The sequence below is a fragment of the Bombus impatiens genome, unplaced genomic scaffold, assembly GCF_000188095.3.
Source record: "Bombus impatiens unplaced genomic scaffold, BIMP_2.2 scf_0017, whole genome shotgun sequence".
NCBI lineage: Eukaryota > Metazoa > Arthropoda > Insecta > Hymenoptera > Apidae > Bombus > Bombus impatiens.
In genome coordinates this window covers 23,732-42,919 of record NT_176436.1, presented here as the reverse complement: position 1 = coordinate 42,919, position 19,188 = coordinate 23,732, and the positions used below count along the sequence as shown (strand labels likewise).

General features: G+C 44.5%; 1 protein-coding gene across 8 annotated transcripts in view; it reads right to left on the bottom strand.

The window, feature by feature from the left end:
* Positions 1–19,188, bottom strand: part of LOC100742927 (protein Fe65 homolog) — a 128,622-nt gene that overhangs the window by 94,442 nt on the left and 14,992 nt on the right. The window contains exon 1 of one of the 8 annotated variants that reach the window (XM_033318384.1): positions 5,629–6,197. The exons of the other annotated variants lie outside the window; for them this stretch is intronic. Coding sequence (XP_033174275.1) covers positions 5,629–5,650 — 22 coding nt within the window. The 5' untranslated portion in view covers positions 5,651–6,197. Of the gene's footprint in view, positions 1–5,628; positions 6,198–19,188 lie in introns of those variants that run through there. 8 annotated transcript variants of the gene reach the window in all.

Sequence of the window (19,188 nt, the reverse complement as noted above, 5' to 3'; positions counted from 1 at the left end):
CCGTAGCCAGTTATGCGGACCACAGCCGCGACTACGGACAAATATGTATTAGATTTTTGTTTGCCTCGACGGATATTGCGAATGGAAAATATCGTTGTAGCAAAGCCGTTCCGCGGCATCCTTTCGCGTATATCACGATACGAGAGAGTCGTTTTGTCGGATACCAATACCATCTTTGTGCCTGTCGGTCGTCTTTGCGCCCTTCGCGCCATCGTCAAACGCCCATTTGGAATAATGCTTCGTGTTTATGAGATTCGAGTACGATCATTTTATACGTAGTTCGAGGGTGGAAAGAAAGATGAAGTACCTGGGGAAACCTAATTTGCCACTATTCCCGCGACGCATAAATTCTTTTTTCGTTTTACTAATGGAGATCATTAAATTATTGTTATTATAAAAGATGGATGTATGATATTTTATATATATATGTAAAATATCGTAAATAGAATTTAAGAAACAAAATACTCGGCCAATATGTAAAGCATAGGAATCTTATGGAAGTTAGAAAATAAAATGAGATTCTCACTTCGTAGTACAGTTTCAAACATTTATTAGCACGAAATGAATGACAGAAGAGGAAAGACTACGACTATTAATATCGTGAATACGCCTTCGGAATCTCCCCTCGAGCTGACATCCATCTGCGGGTACACAATATGCCGTGGAATCGTTCAATCATGCATGACGACTGCTCGCATTTGTGCCACGTAATCCCCGTATTTTAGTCGAATTTAATATGAATTAATCCATTCAGCATATTTGAATCGACATAAACATCGTTGACTCCCTTAGACAACTCTATTCAACCTGACATGACGCGAAACTAATAACACGAATGTCAACCTAATTACAATCAAGAATCGAAGAAAGAAAGAAAAGAAAATAACAAAATAATTGACTATCACATTGGAATACGTAATGAACGTATTCTTTTATTCTAATTTTTATGCTAATACTTTAATATAATATATATAGTAATTGGAAAAGAGAACGATCTTGTTAAGTTCAAGGATATAAAAAGAAAATTGTAAACATACATGATATGTATACACATCAACCAAGTATTATACATACAAAATCAATGGCATAATTAATGTCATGACTACTAATGCTCCTGAATTATTCAAAAGGGTGAGAAAAATACATATGTATGCCAAGCCAAATAAAAATGTAATATAATACGAGATTATTATAATATACTGAATTTAAAAATTACCTCCTTGTGAAACCAAAGGATAAGATACATCGTGTCTTTGCTTTCAATTATGACAGGGTTGTTAATATTTCGAAGGGCGCAAACACGCGATCGATCGATTCTCATCGAGCAAGACAAACAAGCGAAATCGCTGCAGCTCATCGCGAATGCACCCCAAGGATTCCGTTCGGCTGCCATTACGCGGAATGCGAGTTGCATGCGGTCGTGCGACGCGACGCGCAGAACAAATCTACGAGGCGTTACAACGTGTCTGATGCATGCACGCGCATCCACGCCAGTGTACGATGCTCGTATTTCAACGAAGGCATCGCAGTTGCGACGCCGGCACGATGCCTCCAGTTACGTCGGACAATTTACAGATGGGTAGACGTGGAAATTTAGGGTCGTAGCCCCGAAGGTCGTATCCGGCGAGACGTTCCCGACCCGAAGGAAACAGGGACCGGGTAGACCCGACAACCCGTGCCCGCCACTTTCGTATATCGTGCAATGAGATGGAGAAATTTCGAGGCCGACGTTGTTTGAGGTAGCATCGAGGTTCTTGAACGTCACGACAAGACCGCAACCTTCTGGCTTTGAACGCGATGGTTAGCTGTAAGATTTAGATGCTTCGCGTGCACGTTCCAAGTCTATACGATTAGCGGTATTTGTGCGAGCAATGAAATTCGTGAAAGCAAAACAGTGCATTACATATCGAAAGGGTCAGCAAGTTTAATGGTAAAGTTGGATGAGGATGAGCAATTTTGTTTCGTGCGTTTTCGCAGCATCAGCGTATGGGTAGTAGTGTTTTTGTAACGATAAAATAAAGCGATCATCGCCAGATCTGTGACAGTTGTATATACAGTGGCACACGAGAGTATTCCAACATTCTACACAGCTTGTTACGTCCGGTGACTCTCTACATAAACCGGAATTCATCCCTCGGTCAAGACGGTCACTAGCCGTGTAAATATAATTAGTGGGACTGCAATAATCCTCAGGAACTGTCATAAAACTAAGCCTTTTTATTTTACTGTCAAAGCCCTTAATTGCTACAAAACATCCTTTTACTCAAAGCGACCGCAAAGCAATACCCATCGATAGTTTTCCTCCGCAACAACATCGTCACCGAACTTGACTGGTAATTGTGACTGTAACTAATTACAACTACTATCTTTAACATTTGTTATATGCTTAAGACACCTGTTCGCGCCGTATATCAGTCTTTTACTGAATATATGTTTGCAATAAATATCTTGCGACTTGTATGTACATATTCAAACTGTTTTCGAAGACCAACGTAACTGTGATAGTCGTGACTCGACACAATGCTAATGACGTTTAAAATGTTTTATATAACCCATACGCTATATAAACGTTCGTTCGACAAAATTGGCTTATGCGCATCGAAGCCAAAATGTTCCTCGGAAGGAATCAGATAGCGGATAAACATGAAATCTTCTAACAAAAAGGTTTTCATAGTTCTTCCACGTAACTGGAGGCTAATTACTCGGTACTCGTCGTTGTCGTAAATTTCCTCAACGATATATTTTCCAGATGTCCAAACTCTCGCAGATACTATTAATATCTAGACCTTTCGGCGGTAGAGCGCGGCATCAAAGTAGCTGCGAAGCGAACGCTGTCTAAGGCGATAGGCGTAGTTGATGGTGGAGTATGTCAGCCACCTTTCGTCCTCATTATTATAGCCCTGTGCCGCGACTGAAAAGCCCTAACTATCGTTGGTACGACGATGTCATGGCTGATGCAGAGAATGGAAGAGGATAAGACAGGCTGAAACAGGGTACTGGCTCTAACTTTCGAGTAATTAAGTGCGTTGAAACTTGGTTAAGACTCGTAATTGTGTTTTATAAGGAGCTACCGAGGATAGCTTCGCGAGACGGTGGCTGGTTCGATATCGTTCGTTCGCTGGAGCTTTTTAACAAAGGGAGAACCATTGAAAATTCGTGACTCGACGGTTAGATGGAATTTACTACGAGAATACTACCATCTCGTCCAACTTTAAACGATCGTTCTTTTAAAACCATTCAACTTCTTGTCGTTTAGCGTACTCAGCAACGAAAACGTCCTAAGATTTATAACGATGTTTCGATACCGATCGTTCCGTACGGCCAAGATGGGTGACCCTGTTTGCAATATGTAGATTGCGAAACTCTTTATACTATATAATGCATTATTTCGTAACCCATACTGTTACTTGGGAACCGAGATAATCCACGAATCACGTTACACGGCTGTGTTTCAGATAAAACTTGAAATTTGTTATGCATGTAAGAGCGAACGAAGTTTTTCTCGTGCCAGAATAAAACTTCTTCCTTATTACTCGAAACACCGTGTTTCATCTTTGTTTCTTCGTCTTTGTGTTTCTGTTTCTATCTCCGTTCCCCGCCTTTTTTTTTACGACTCTTCCACGAACACGAGACGCGTTATTACCCACCTAATTGCGTCCACGATATTTTCCGCGGTGGAAATAGCTTTCTGAGTACCTGGCCTCCGATATAGAAGCGTCGGTTAGTCGATATCTACTACGAAGGCAAATTTACTTACGCTAATTTCCGGTCAGAGAACAGCTCGCTGAGAATTGCACGGCGAACGGAAATGATAAACGAATTGGATACGTCGACGATAATTAGCCAATAGGCGTGAGTCCAGCGATCCATATACAACATCGAAATGCAATTTTCCAGACGAATCAATTTTTTCGTTGCTCGTCGAAAAACTGCGAAAGGAACGCGATCGTATTTTCGCTCGATTACCGACGAGTTTCTCCTGTTTCAATAACGATACGCGCCCCGTTATTGGTTTCCAAAACGAATGATAACTGGAACCTCTGACAATCTGGCGATCGTACAAAGCTGTAACCAGTTAACGACGATATAGAGATGTTCGTTATCTCGAATTATTCCGACAAAAAATTACACTCGCGGCAAAAGCTGTACGATACGTATAAAAAAAGAGACTCAAAATCCACGAAAGCTAGTGACAAAAATGAACCAAGAAGATCGATCTTGATACCGATGTAACAATTAGCTAATGTAGTATCGTGGCATGGCGTGCGCGAGTTTTACGAGCTGTCGGAAATTCGTCGAGGAAATTCGTTTTCCCAGATGTCCTGGCGAGCCAACTCCGTCGATAATTGTGGCCCATCACGTTTAACGCTCGCCATCGTCTTTCTTCTCCCTGTTGCCAACGAAAAGCTTCGTAATAAAATTTACATATCCTTGATACGCGACTGTTTTTCCGATCCCTTCCAACGTTCTCGTATGTGACCACGTCGTGTGGAACGGCGTCGGTGCAACGCGAGATCGATAGCCATGAAAAAGAATCGAACGAGTGGTAGGATCGCGTGTCGGACAGGTTCAACAACGGCTCGTAAATTCTTAGTAAAAGTCAGTCGTTAATCGATCGGAGGAAGCCTCTCGAGTATTTTTAACGCTGACTGCCTTTGAAACCTATCGAGCCGGGAACAAAAGGAGGAATTTCCACGATCGTCGCCATCAACGTGCTCTAACGCGTGTATATTTTCCTCGCTCGGTACAAAGATGTTCGCGTGGACGCGTCGAGAGGTCATCTTCGTGCCTATGCATCTTTAACGAGGTTTCCGGTGGGGCTGTGTAAACTGGTAAGAGTATAGCGGTCGCGATACGGATCAAACAGGTCGTGATTTCAGCGTCTTCGCCATTCGTCAGAGCGTATCTGACCGGGTCGTCGGTTCCGTCACGTCTGCTCCGATCTCGCGTGATCGAACGGTTACAATGAGTAATGAGGCGTGCCCTGAGACCGCTTCCTCGGTCACGCGACCAAACGTTTCCGTTTTTCGTATACCGTTACCGCCACTGTGTGTGCGATTGGTCAGGGTCGACACGAAATAACCAAAGTGCCAAAGACCTCGGTGATTGACACTTGGGAAAGCTTTCGACGAAACGACTCTCGAGGAAGAGCAACGCGTGACTACGTAGAAACGAAACCGACTAGATCGATGGCATGGCAGTGATTGAACGTAATTATTTTTAGGGACGATGAATCTAGGAAAATAATAGCGTGCTAGGATGCAATTTGTTAAGAACCGTTATATACACGGGTTCGCTTTATCAGGATGCTTATCAGGAAATGCGTTCGATGCTGGAGTACATTTAAACGAAACACAAACACATCGAGGGATGAATTGTCTTCTTAAACGAGCATTAGCTAATCGGGTTTCTATTTGTTGCTAATCGTACATGTATATACGTTTGGACAACAGACGGAGGGAAGGAAGGAACTAGAAGCATATTCGACGACTTTTCGATCACCTGATCGTTGCACGGTAAATCGTTTCGAAGATGTTTGAATATGTACATGCGACAACGTCGATTAGGTGGTTGTAAAAATTCAGGGAATACGCTCGAAAGGAGGATGATAAGGGACACATAACTTACGATTCACTCCGTGGATGACCATCGTGGTCGTGTTTTACGCAACTATAAAAATGTCCTCGATAGCTCCACTGGTTCCCGAAGCGAAACTCGTGCACGAAGGACTCGGTGCTTTCCACCCTCTCACGAGGTTAGCTCATTTTTCTCGCGAAGTAAAGGGTTCTCCGCGAACGAACGGGGAATATTCGGATATTTAGATATTTAGAGGCACGTAGCAAAATAAAAAGATAAAACAGACGTGAAAAGTTTCTAACACATTTTCGCGTGTATCGTGGAACCGATGGGGACGCGATAACGCGGTACGGAAAGAGAAACAAACGCGGTTTCGAGTTCTCTCGCGGCACTGATACGCAAATTTGCGCGGTTACTTCGATTCCATTCGATCGGTTTCATTCGCGCCCGTAAAATCGTTCGCAACGCCGTGAAATCGTACGTGGATTTACTTGGTTCCGTATCGATTCGAAATCGGTAAAGTAGGTGTCGACGAAAATTACGACGATTTTTAAGGTCAGCAGCGGACAAATGGCACCCCGAGACGTTGGGGCGTCGCGGTCGTCGCAGTGACTGGCGAGACTCACGGCTACCCCCTCCAATTCTAACCCCTTCCAACAATTCTCTTTTACCCTCTTGCATCCCTACGCTTCTCCCCACCAACGCGCCACCAACCGCTATCTATACATCTATATCTTTCTCTCGCTCTTTTTCTTGCGCGGAACATCATCCCTCCACGTCCTTTCTCATCCCCCTCTTTTTCTTTCCAACTTCGTTCCTTTTCTTCTTCCTCTTTTGCCCTCTTCTTTTCTCCCCGCGGTTCAATCCCTCCTTTTCCGATGCACGTTCGCGAGAACCATCCTCGTCACTCTTCTTCCCTTCCTTTTTTTTCCTACCTGCTCTCCGAACTCCCTTCCCCGCTCTTTCTCTTTCTCATCCTTCGTCGGTCTCGCTCGCGCTTCCACCCTCTCCCTTAGTCACTCTACAACCCCCCAGACACTGGCCAAGCGAGTGGTCACGTGACCGTTAGGTCGGCCAATCATGTGCCGGGTGACGTCATCCGCAGGGGTTCTCACAGTTTGAGAACGAACAACGAGCATAAAGGTGTATTTGCGGACTTCGGGGAACGTTCGTGGAAGGGATAGGTGGTCATGCGGTCTGTTCGATCTTGGAACGATGTGTGACGCAATGGCAGGACTGTCGATCCTTGGGATCCTCGGGGAAGGATTAAAGTACCGGCAGACCACGTTCACGAACAAAAGAGCCTTTCACGCTTTGATGTTTCTCTAATGCTCTCTTCTTCTACATACCTTCGATATTGGAGCGTTTAAAAGCCATTATGCCCCCCTACGGAAGAAACAATTTATAAAAATAAAAAGAGGGAAGGAAGGAAAGGTACGGATCGTTGGTAGAATCACAAGTAGCCAGTGGGCGACTTTGAGCGTACGTTTGGCGACATTCTACGTAACGTCTATATCAGCCGGCTAAACCGTTCGATTCAACTCGTTAAAAGAGATCACGGGACGTGACACAGTGGCGGCGCCCCTATAAATTGCGATACGATGCAACGCATGCCAAGCACCATTTTTCCTGGAACCGGGAAATAGGTTAGCGCCGAAAACTTGCCTGTTTGTATTCCACGCTCGAACAAGGTTTTTCCAACGTAACGCTACGAGGTCGCCGTCGTTCTAGCTGAAATGAAATTCCACGGTGCAGAAAGAACGGCGGAAGGGGGCATTGGATGGAAAGAAAGAGAAAGCAAGAAAAGAGGAAGGCTGCAGAGAGAAAGAAAGTGGAAGAGGCGCGAAAGCCGGTGGTAAATCAACGCTGTAGATGTTTTCTTCCGAAAAATTTCCACGGAAAAATCGCCTTACCGGCGGCGCGGCTCACGATTCAGCCGTCACTGCGATCGGTACTGCTGCCAGATGTGGATTTACTGGGAAACTTTTACGCGTCCAAAAAACTTCCCCGTAAATCTTGTACGTCGTAAAAATTTTCCATTCCCGCCCCTTTTATTTGCGTTTCTCCGTCGACTTTTCCCCGAGAAACGTGCACCGTAACTCATCTCGCCCGGTGGAAAATAATGCGAGTTAATCCATGCCGTAAACAGTTCATGAATAAACGAGGTACCAGGACCACGAAACAGTCGACAGATCGGCCGTTTTTTGTTGGGAAAATTGTTTGCTTATTCGCCATGAAAATTATCGATTATGAAATTCAGTTCGCCGTTTGATCGGCTTGTATCGTACCAGTTTGAATTCCGAAGCGATTCGGGAGCGAGTAATCCTTTCGGAAGGTATCGTCGGACCAAAGGGATGGAAAAAGGAAAGCTGCGATCGGTTATCTCCGCGTCTACCCTCTCCTTCTCTCTATCGGTTCTCCCTCTTGGAATATGTCATCCAACGATCGATGACTCTATTAACAAGGGATATCGCGTGAATAGAGATCATCGGGATTATTTTAGGGGCAATGGGCGTGATAGCATCGGAAAAACTGTATAATCTGACAATATATTGACATTCGCTGCATATACTTCGATTTATGAGTCGAGATAGAAACGTTTTGGGAATATAACGAGGGCGTTGGGTCGCCAAAACTCGGAGGACAGTCGAGTCTTCGATTCTCAAAACGTGTTGCATTTTGCAAACGCGTTGTTGCTACCTGGCACACAGTACGCGTGTTCGACGCGGCGATCAATTTGACGTTTATAAGCAGTACGTAATTATTAGTTATTAACCGACCTGGATGCGCTATGCGCTTCGTAATTTTCTCATTAATGAAATTAATTCGTCGAATCCATAAACCAAATTAAATTCCGCGTAATCATCGGTTTACGGGGAATCGGAGTGTAAATCTCGCGAAACGTAAAAACGTTAACGCAAAACGAAATAATTTTCTTCGTTCCCCTTCCTTCTTCCCGTCTTCCAGGTTTCGTTTACGACTACATTCGGTCAGTGGCTAACTTCCTTCAATGAGAAAAAAAAGAGAAAGAACCTAGCAACCGGGGCAGTAGCATGCAGCCCAGAGCTAGCCCGAGTCTTTTGACTCTCGGATATGCTAAAAGCGTGCAACTCGGAAAGACGCGTAATTAAAAGCGCGTTCCAGCACTTAATAATCGTGCGCCGCAATTTAATTTCAAATCCATTTTACCATCGCTGTTCACGCCGCTCTTTCAGCATACGTTCCACCGATGGAAACGTATTGGTTTTTCATCTGGTCGAATCTACTCTCTATAATATTGTAATATAAACGAGGAAGGGATAAAATGTCAGGATTAAAAAGGCAGAGGAACAGAGACATATGGATTACGTAATTAGTCGGTAATTATATAGAATATAGCACACTCTATGGATTTCAATTATTTTGAAATATAATATACCGTTAAAGTCAATGTTCTGAGCAGCTTTATCGATACATATAATCATCGCTCAACTTCGCGTTCAGAGATGGACGCAAAAGTATTTTCGATACTACACGTCGTATTTCTAAGGTTTGCGACAGGTTTGCGATTACCGATTAATCTCTTTCTTTCGAGGACACCCTTCGTTTTTCACTCAATTCTCGCGAGCAACGTTATCTCGACTTTTCCACGTACGAACGTATCCACGAGATCTGTTTCTCGAATCAGCTCGAGTTCCGCGAACACGTGTGTTCGACGATCGATATACCTTCTGTTTCGTCGCATTAAGGATCACCGATACGTAATGCCTTTTCACGGGCCATAGTTTCCACTCTTTGCACGCCACTCTAATCTTTTTTTCTCCTCTTTTCTTTACCTTGGTTTATATCGATGTCGTTACCGCCACGTGATACGAATTCCACGTGAATATCTGCGATTTTTCAACGGGTATTGCATACGCCCGACCGGCGCAAGTTACAAATTTACGATCCCCCTGGTATAGTCAACGGTACCGCGATAAAAAGCGTAATCGTACTTCGTCGACGCTAAACTCGACGTTTGCCGACAAAAGTGAACTGTAACTCGTGCACCGAAACTTTCTCCTTTTGGAGGATTTAAAATGAAAATAACAGGAATTTATGCTACGCCGTTAGTTTGATTTGCTAGAAAATCATCGATCTTCGTGATTCTGGCTTTTTATCGACAAACTCTGAGAAACGAAAATGTGAAAAAAAAAAAAAAATGGTAAAGTTGGTGGGAAACTGGCTGAAAACAGATGAATTATTCCGCGAGATCAAACACCAGTAACGGCTGAACTCGTGTCAACGGTAACAGGCGTGAAAGCGTTCGACGTGTAAACTGCGAGTACATCAGAGTTTGCCGCACGCATCTCGCTTCGTCTGCCGCGTTGTTTGTCTGGTATCTACCAAAACAGCTGCTCGATGACCTACACAAATCATCTCTAGGAACGGTATCCCGTTGGCGTTGAATAGACGCTCTTGTGCAAGTGACAGGACTGCGAAAAACTTGGTTGGCGCACCTGTCACTGGTGTTATAACAGGAAACACCGTTCGTAGGACGACCAAGGAACGAATTGTATCGGTTGACGAACGAGTGCGAAACTTGGGGACGTGTATACGTTGTTTGAAATTCGAGACGTTTGTCGACTCGAGTGGCTAGAACAAATACTGGAGGGAAGTATAAGTAGAAGCGACGAGGAAAGCGTAAACGTCAACCACGTTAATTCAAGATATAAAAGGAACGATATTTCCCTTTTTATTTCGAGCTCGAAGGAATCGCCTCTCCATAGACTTATTCCGGTATTAAACGATCAGGCTGGCGCGTCGGAGGGCAGCTTGTCTCGGATTTTCCTCCAAGCGAAGGATGTGAAAGAAAAAAAGAGACGAAGAAATCACAGCGTGGCGACCATCATATTTTTACGACACGCGCGGTACGTCGTCGTTGGCGTGGGTGAGTCTTGCATACACCTATACAGAAGTTTTTATCGTCGTCCTTTTCATCGTTCGCGCGCAACCCCCTCCCCCTGTTCACATGTAGGTTACGCGGATTAATACTCTCGAGAGAAAGTGCAGCGACGATGGGGTCGTGCGGCGCGTCGATGGCGAGGAAAAGACGAAAAAAGGAGCCGAGGGGATAAAAGGCACGCGAATCGGAGAGAAAAATGTTATAGAGACGAAAACTCAAAGGAAAAAAGGAAGGTGGTCGATTCGGTTGGATTTATTTCCGCCGCAAGGACTCCGAGGAATGGTGGCACAGGGAAATCGCGAATGACAAAAGAGAAAAATAATGGAGAGAAAAGCGAGAGACGAAGAGGGAGAACAGGAAGATGAAAAGGAGAGGAAGGAAGAGTGGCGAAAAGAAATAGGGAGAAACGAGAAATGCGAGGGAGAGGCAGAGGTAGAGGGAGGAGAAAAAAGAAGAGTGCCTGGAGGGTTTGCATATTTTTTTTCATCCATTTAACGATCACCCACCGGTCGTACTCCCTGCAGGCAGCGAGCAGCGGGCGAGGGGGGCAAGGGGCAGGTGTGGATTACGAGGATGTGGCACTTTTTAGCGATGAAAAAAAGTATGTCGCATTAATTAAAAGCGACGCCGACGCTGAACGCAATTACGGGGCTGCGCGACGCGCTGGGTTCATTTGGGGCCTCGCGTTTTCACCGAGCAACCTGTTTTTCGCTTATTTTTGTTCCCTTTTTCTGTTTCCTTACCCCCATCGCAACGTGCTCTTTCCTATTTCTCGGTTCGCATGTCGCAACTTCGGGAAAATCGTGGCACGCTTCTTTGGGAATTATTCCGGCCGAGGGCGGCGCCGTAATTAATGCCTCGATTTAAAACGGAACGTGAAGAATCCTTCGCGCGAGTAAAACCGAAACGAATATAAAATCCTGCGCGTGATTCGTTAGTCTCTCCTTCGCGTAAAAACGGATCGGGAACATCGACTTACACCAGGGCTCGATTCGTTTTTAACGATCAATCGACCGGTCAGTCGAAGCTATCCGACGATCATAAACCGATCGACGTTGTTCCACGTTCGTGACGTTCCTCTACGTTCTTACAGGTTCGCGGACATTCCGTTAAGACGAAGAAAATGAGAGTGGACGCAAGGGTGAAGAACGAGAGAGCAGGGTAGTCACCCCGTAACTGCGAGGGACGTGTTGCCATGCCCTCTGGCAATTTCCGTCCTCGAATTGAAATGTTATTACGTTAGCGACACGTTCCGGTTACCCGCCTACTTCCCTCTTTCTCCTCGCACCCCTTTCTGTCGTTCTTCTCCGTCTCATGTTTCCTGTTGTTGTGTAGCAAATGCGATTTGAAGTCAGTGTTCAACGAAATGGACGAATCCAGGGATGCCAAGAGAAATCAAGGGAGAGTAACGAAGGAACGACGACGAAGGTCTTCCATGGATTCCGTTCATTCGTCGGGAAAGGAGAACCGAGGAAAATCAACGAAACATCGAATCGTTGATACTGTCTGGTGTCGTCGAATCGCATTTTATACCCAAGCGTCGTTTCGTCGCCGGCTACGACACCGCACTTTTCTAAAATCGAATTAAATCCGTTCGATCGGTCGACCAGCAGAGTCGAAAAGTCTTCCTTGTGCCTTGTACGAGGGAGCATGTCCATTACGCGATCACATATCCGACTGAAAGAGCTCCTCGGGACTCCATTTCGTGTTCTCGCAAAGCAACGGCCCGATACCGAGGAATGCAGCCTGGATATTTCCGCCTGCATTGGTATTTCCGGCTTTCGGCCCGATAAAACGCCAGAGGGGAGATTTGTGCAGACGTCGAACGGGGTAACCAGAATGCAACCTCGCTTCTCGGAAATCGCTGATTCGAATGTCTTCGACATATACCTCCGGCTTCTACGTGAACGGCGGTTTTAACGGCGTACCGCCCCGTAGGAAACTCGACAACCGCCACGCGAACAACGTACCGCCGTCAAGTAGAATAAGACGCACTGCGGTCAGACCATGTAGTAACTCAAGCAGCATCGAGTTATAAATACAGCTGTTGTCGATAGAAGACGAAACAAAATTTTCGCGAGATACGTTTTAATCGAATCTGAGATGCGGAAATCGGTTATCGACGACTCTATTTGGCTATTGTATCGAACAAAACGTCGTTTAGACGTTGGTCGGGACGTATTATTGAAACTAGCACACTCTCGCTATCGAAATACAATGTATCTAAAACCGTTTCAAGATTATCGTGCTTGATACAATTTTCTCGAGTCTGGCATGTTCTTCGTTTTCACAGATAATACTCGCGATGAACGAATTATTGGTATTATGATAATATTTTATATTTAACCACAGAATAACTTTTAGATGCACAGAAGAAAATGACTCGAATTTCGTGCATGTTCGCTGCATTGAAAAGAGAATTTTGACAAGCTTTCGAATCTATTCCAAACAAAAGGAGCCAGAGAAAGGCCATAAATAGACATTCAATTTTGTATAGATGATATTGCAGGCGAATGACATAATTCTCGGTACGATTTGGATGAAGAATATAAATGGCAAAACGTTCATAATTAACAAGATCGATCTAAAGTTAGTTAAAATGTTAAAATTGCCATTATCAATGACGAGATAAACGAACTCTTTCACGAGAAGTTCAGATTCGCGTTATCCATCGAAACGACGTTACAGTTAAAGTTAGACATTTCTTATTCGACCAATACATTGACAGGAAAATTCTCACAATCGTTACCACATCGACTTCAACGTTTTTCAAATCGCTCCGATGCGAAACTGTTCTCATATAACGCGATCGTAAATTACGATACATTCGTTCCATCCCTCTTGCATTTCGTTAATCGTCCCTCTTGTTTTGTGCTTTGTCTTTTGTCGCGGCATAAATGCTTCGCCTTCGCGGCTGTACGAAACCAATCTGCACGTAAGTACGTATTGTATTACGCCACGAGCCTTTTTTATCCGATGCGTCAAGGAAAAAGTGCCGAAGAGAGATACTAGGGGAGAGAGGCGAACGAAAGGAAAGAGATTCTCCGAACGAAGGCAGAGTGTCTCGAAAACAGGAACATTCCGGTGGTTTAATGCCGATGGAGCCGTCCATTCGTAACGAAAAGGGGCTGAGGGTTGTATTTTTCACTCTCGTTCCTTTCTTTCTTCATTTTCTCTCTTCTAAATCGGCGTGGATCGGGGGAGGACAAAGAGACCGAGAAATAAAGAAGAGAAGCATTTTGAACGCAGAAACTTCTGCGAGAGAGAGGCAGAGAGGGGGGGGGGGGGGGCGGGGAGAGGCGAGACAAGGATACCGGATGACGGAGTCTTCTTAGACAAAAATGAAAAAGAAGATTAAAGGGAAGGGACGACGAGAACGTAAAGATAAGGTGAGCGAGGAAAGAAGGAAGGATGACCAAACCTCGTGACTTTTATTGCAGCCGACCGTGTTAATCCGGACCAGCCATAAATTCATCCGGCGAGAATTGCTTCTTAACCGACGTCATCCCCTTGAGATCCGACAACCTGTCGAAGTCTTAACTAACGTACGTGATCTCCGCTTTTTCTACGCGAGAACTCCACTCGATGAAAGAAGAACTATTAGATATCCCTGGTTTTATCCGATAAGTTCGTGACCGCGCGAACCTGCCCAAGTAAATCCGCCAGAAGCTACGTAAAATTACCCTTACGTCGAAAACGTAAATGCCCATCGGCTACGCGAACGACAAATATTTAATTACAGGGAGAGATAGTTGATTCGTGGCGTGGCGTAAATGACGAGCTGCCGAGGAAAAAGGCCGGAACGGCTGGAAAAAAGATAAAGGGAAATGGAGGCTTTCAATCTTCCATTCTTCCCATTATCCGTGGCCAACCACTTCGATTCTTCGTGGCTTCTCTCCTATCCCGAGACTAACAGCTAGTACACCGGCCGAATTACACCGGAGGTAATTTCTTTCGAAGGCATTAATTAGCTTGTGTTTTCCGGGGCTATCAATTTGCAACTCCCGCTGCAATTCAAGTACTACGCAAGCTCTGTATCTCGACGAGACCCGTGGTTCTATTCGCGATCGATATCCGATGAAATTTCAACATATCGCGTGCGATTGTTCGGCGTAATACGACGACATTTTATTCGAAAACTTTGTTCCTCTTCAATATCGATATTTATAAAATAATTTGATAGGAACATCAACGAATCCGATTATCCGAACAGCGCGTGCCATGATTATTCCGGATAATCGAGTTTCTGCGCTGGCAGTGTATATGCACATTGGAATGCACTAGTTCTGAACGCCTTTAAGAAGGTGAATAATCTCCAGACATCCGATGAAACGTAAATTAAGTTACACTGTGGAGAAAAGGAAGATCGATAGAAAAATAAAATTAGAACGGAGACGCGACAGAATGAGAGCAAGATGAACCTGGAGGACCGACGATGACAACGAAAGCTAGAAGCAGGATGGGTCGGTGAATGGCACTGTGGCTCTCTTAACACTTTGAAAATCTGGCTTGGAAGGGTCCGCGAGCTTGGCTCTTTCCGGATCTCTCGTCAGGGTCGTTTGATATTCACGTACCGTGAGTTTTGAGGGAAACCTTATACACCACTTCGATCCCCCGACAGGACTTTTACGCCGCGTTTCCAAAGCCCCGCGGCAAAACTGGCACGGAACGAGTCTCTTCATCGTGTATATACCCCTATATACCGTATATACCTGTAATCCACGAGGTGCAATTTGCATGCTCGTCCTCGTTTTAAAGCCTACCGGTGATTTCCGGCGTCATAGTTTCCATACAGGCTACGAAAACTCGACCCGAATCCCAAACCTCAACACTTCAGCTATGCTCCTTCGACCGTCTCGTGCCAATAGAAATGATTCTCGCGGAATTAATAAAATATCGACGCTGGACGTATCGTTGGAATATTTTAAGTGGCGGTACGGCACGCTGTATTTTTCACGAATAAGCGACCCATTCTCGTGTTTTATAAAAAGGAACGTCGCGCGTAAACGTGCGACGCATCGCGACGATGGAAATTTCGATAGAAAATGTTCGTCTCGATCTCAAAGGTGTTGATAACAGATGGAAAACGTAAGAGACAGAGAAAAATCACGAGAGTCTATCGGAGTATTTGTGAACGAGCTGAGAGATTGTTTGCGACGGGGTTTTCCTAGAGATATTGAAATATCGATGTCAACAGCGGAAACGAGAAAAACGACGGTCTACTTTGACGGAACGAAGGAAAAGGCCGAGAATTAGCCGCGAAACGAGCAATGCCGAAAGCACGTGTAGACGGAGTGCTCCGCAGGAAACGAGGTCTTTCCTTTGAATACGCTTAATTGCGAGAACAGTTTCGTTTCCAAGGGGGAGGGCAGACGGTCTGACGAGGAGCACGGAAATGATTAACGACAAAAGGACGTCTCCGTCGGATTTTCCGTGATCGGGATGGAGACGGTCGAACGAAAGAAGAAATAAATCTCGAACGTGAACAAAATGAACAGGACCGTGCAATTACCCTGTGGCTTCGAAACTATCGACGGATTTCCAGTTACCAACGAATAGAAACATTTTAATTATTGATCTAGCATTAATTCGTGCCCATTGTGCTTTCTACAATGGGCGAATTTTACCACGGGAATTAAAGATAAGAAGACACGAAGATCGATTGATTCGCGTGGATATTACTAATTTCGAGGTACAGGTGTTTTGACAAACTTTATCGATAAACTCGAGCAGTAAATACTATCCGTCTCCATCCCCCACGGGTTAAACGATCAGTATACGAGGGAGATTTATTTAATGTCCGTTTATTTGAGAAACATCGCGTTCATTATCTACGATCTTCGCCCACGAGCCTTTCAGCCCACGGACCTTATAAAAATTGCAATGTTCGAGCGTTCAAAGGGATAATAAGATCCACGACTATTTCCTGTAAAACGACGTTGTTACGAAGTACGCGTACAGATTCAACAGTTGTTAGCAATTCGTTGGAAAGATTAAAATTCTTCGAGACAATCTACCTTGGCGAAATATTTCTATCCGACGTCGCTTTGGTAGCGAAGGAGGAAATGCAATTGAAAAGTTCTACCTCTGTAGAAAGAGAGGAAGAATTAACGGGATAAATATTTCTTTTAATTAAACGAGCACGTTCGCGACACGATCGAGGAAATTCGATAACGAAGGACGCCCTTTTTGCCCCGATGAGACGAACCAGCCAAGGAAATTAAGCAGGGGGATGATTTATTCGGTCGATCGAACGAAACAGCGAAGCCAGGCGGAGATTATTCGTTTATTTGGCAAATATCGAGCCCGTAATCTTGGATTCTGGTCCGGAATGGTAGTGGCGTTGCAGCAATCCGGGAAAAAGGAGCGAACACGGTTAGAAAGACAGACGGAAAAAGGAAGAGAGAAAGATCGAAGGGGAAAAAGGGAGAAAAAGGGAGAAGCGTCGAGAGAAAGAAAGAATGGTAGAAACTGGGGGTGGACGAACACCGACGAACGGGGGAGATAGTGAGTGGTTGGTCTGACGCAGCAAACAGAAAATAATACCGCGGCCATTGTTCCCATTTCGCTTTTCTGTATGTGTCTCGCTTCATTCACTCGCCGCTAACATCGGGGGTCTGTTCTAGGAAGCCTTCTCCATTGTCGAGTTTCGCTAGCTCCCTTTTACCTCTCTCATCATTTCCCTTCACCTCCTTCCTTTCTCTTCTCTTCATTATCTCGCGTCTGTCTCATGCATCGCCACGTTGCTTCTTCATCTTTTTTCAACCCACTCGTAACCATCGCGAGTCGTAGTCGTTGTCGAATGGCACACGTATTCCCATATTTTAGACGGCTTCGGAGTGAAGGAGAAGTATCCCCGACAGATTGAAGCATTTATTCGACACGGAGAAAGGGAGCTGTAATACTTCTTTGTGTCGCGATGCTTTCTCGCCGAATAAATCAATTTTTTTTTCGCCCACAGCGCAATGCGCTTTCCATGCATCCATTCCTCTTAGTGCTAACGCATTTCCACGTCTTTACAAGCTCGTTCTACACGGTCGCTTATCGAATAGGATTTTTATATCTTCTTTCGTCCAGGGTTGTAACGACGCACAGAGTAACGTAACATAGCGTGTTTACGCGTCTTTCATCTTGTATCACTGTATTATACAGAGCAAATCAATTTTATTAACTCCCATCATGGACAGATATCACGTCTTTCTATGCTTCTGCTACATCAACCGGTGTATTTCGTTTTCACTTTGATCGGTCTCCTGTAGTAAAACGTGTAACCCCATTTACGTGTTCACGTTCAATCCTCGTCAAAGACTGTGATTCCATCTCGTTTCTCAATTTTATCCCCTGCCGAGCGCGACCTCGAATCGCGCGATTGTTTAACCTCGTGAAGGATATATTTATAAATCGACTCTGTCGCGGCTCTTTTGTATGTTTTCTTTTTGTTCTATCTTCCGCCCCGCGTTTCATTTTTTATTTTTTTATTTACAAAGGTTTGCGTGCGCTCATATTCTATCGTTTCCCTTCGAAGTGGAACGTGGAAAACAAAACGAAACGGGGAGGATAGATTGAAACGTTTATTCAATCGATAGGAAGAGAACAATCTGTCGTTCGAATACATCAGCGAAATGGTATACTCGCTGCTCGGCCAAACGAATTAATTTGCCGAGTAATTTCCAATACGTACCGAAAGCATCGATTCGATTTTACTTTCGTTCTTTTTTCTCTCTTATTCCTACTCTGTTAGTTTCGTGTTTACCGTGTTTCCGTCGATTCCTCAGATAATCAAGAAACATGCTTGCGCCGCCCACGATTCCTCGTATTTTCATCAGCCAAACGTTATGCCTGGTCGTGACCAACAGACCATTCCGTGTTCAGAAACTGTCACGGTTTAACTGGTCACTGATAAGAGTAACAAACCCCACGGTTCGATTCAATCTCTCGAAGAGTTTCTTTGGAATCTTAAGATCCGATCGGATTAATTGAAAAATCCAACGTGTACCGGCTATTTTTAACTCTAAATTCACATTTTTATGGGAACAATCGAAGGAATAGAACGTAAATAAAAATCTATTTCAACTCCTACACAGGGTGTGAGTACAAAAGTGAGCGCTGCTTACGGGATTCATTTTAGACATCAAGAGAATGAATTCGTTCATCTACAATTTCAAATGTTCAATCGCACTCTGTATATTGGAGGGAACACTTGATCTAATATTTCGTATACTTTTGCATGTTACGTGCATTTTATGTTTCTTTGTGCGCTTAAAAATCCCATAAATGTACAAACATCTCTAATTATTATCAGTCGTTTACAAAAACGAATGTAAAAGATCTGGTAAACGCGATTCTGAAGCTTCATAGCAGGTAGTTACCCGATTTTTGCTCGGAGTAGCAGAAAGTTAGCGGCAGTTGAATTATGCCACGTGTTCTCATATTCTTCCACAATAAACCGGAAAACCGTTTCTTTTGTGCCTCTGTTCCCGCTCGGTAAATTCGTTCCAGCGAATGTAATATCGCGAGAGGACTTCGAATGAGAATTATTTTTAGCCAGGCACGACTACGCGGGTTATTGCCTCTTTGTGCGCGGACCGGCTTAAGGGGAACCAGCAAGCGATGACCGATAAAAGTAGCTCGAAAGCTGGCAAGTTCGATTCAATTTCGACAACTTTCGGCCGCCGTGTGGCGACGAC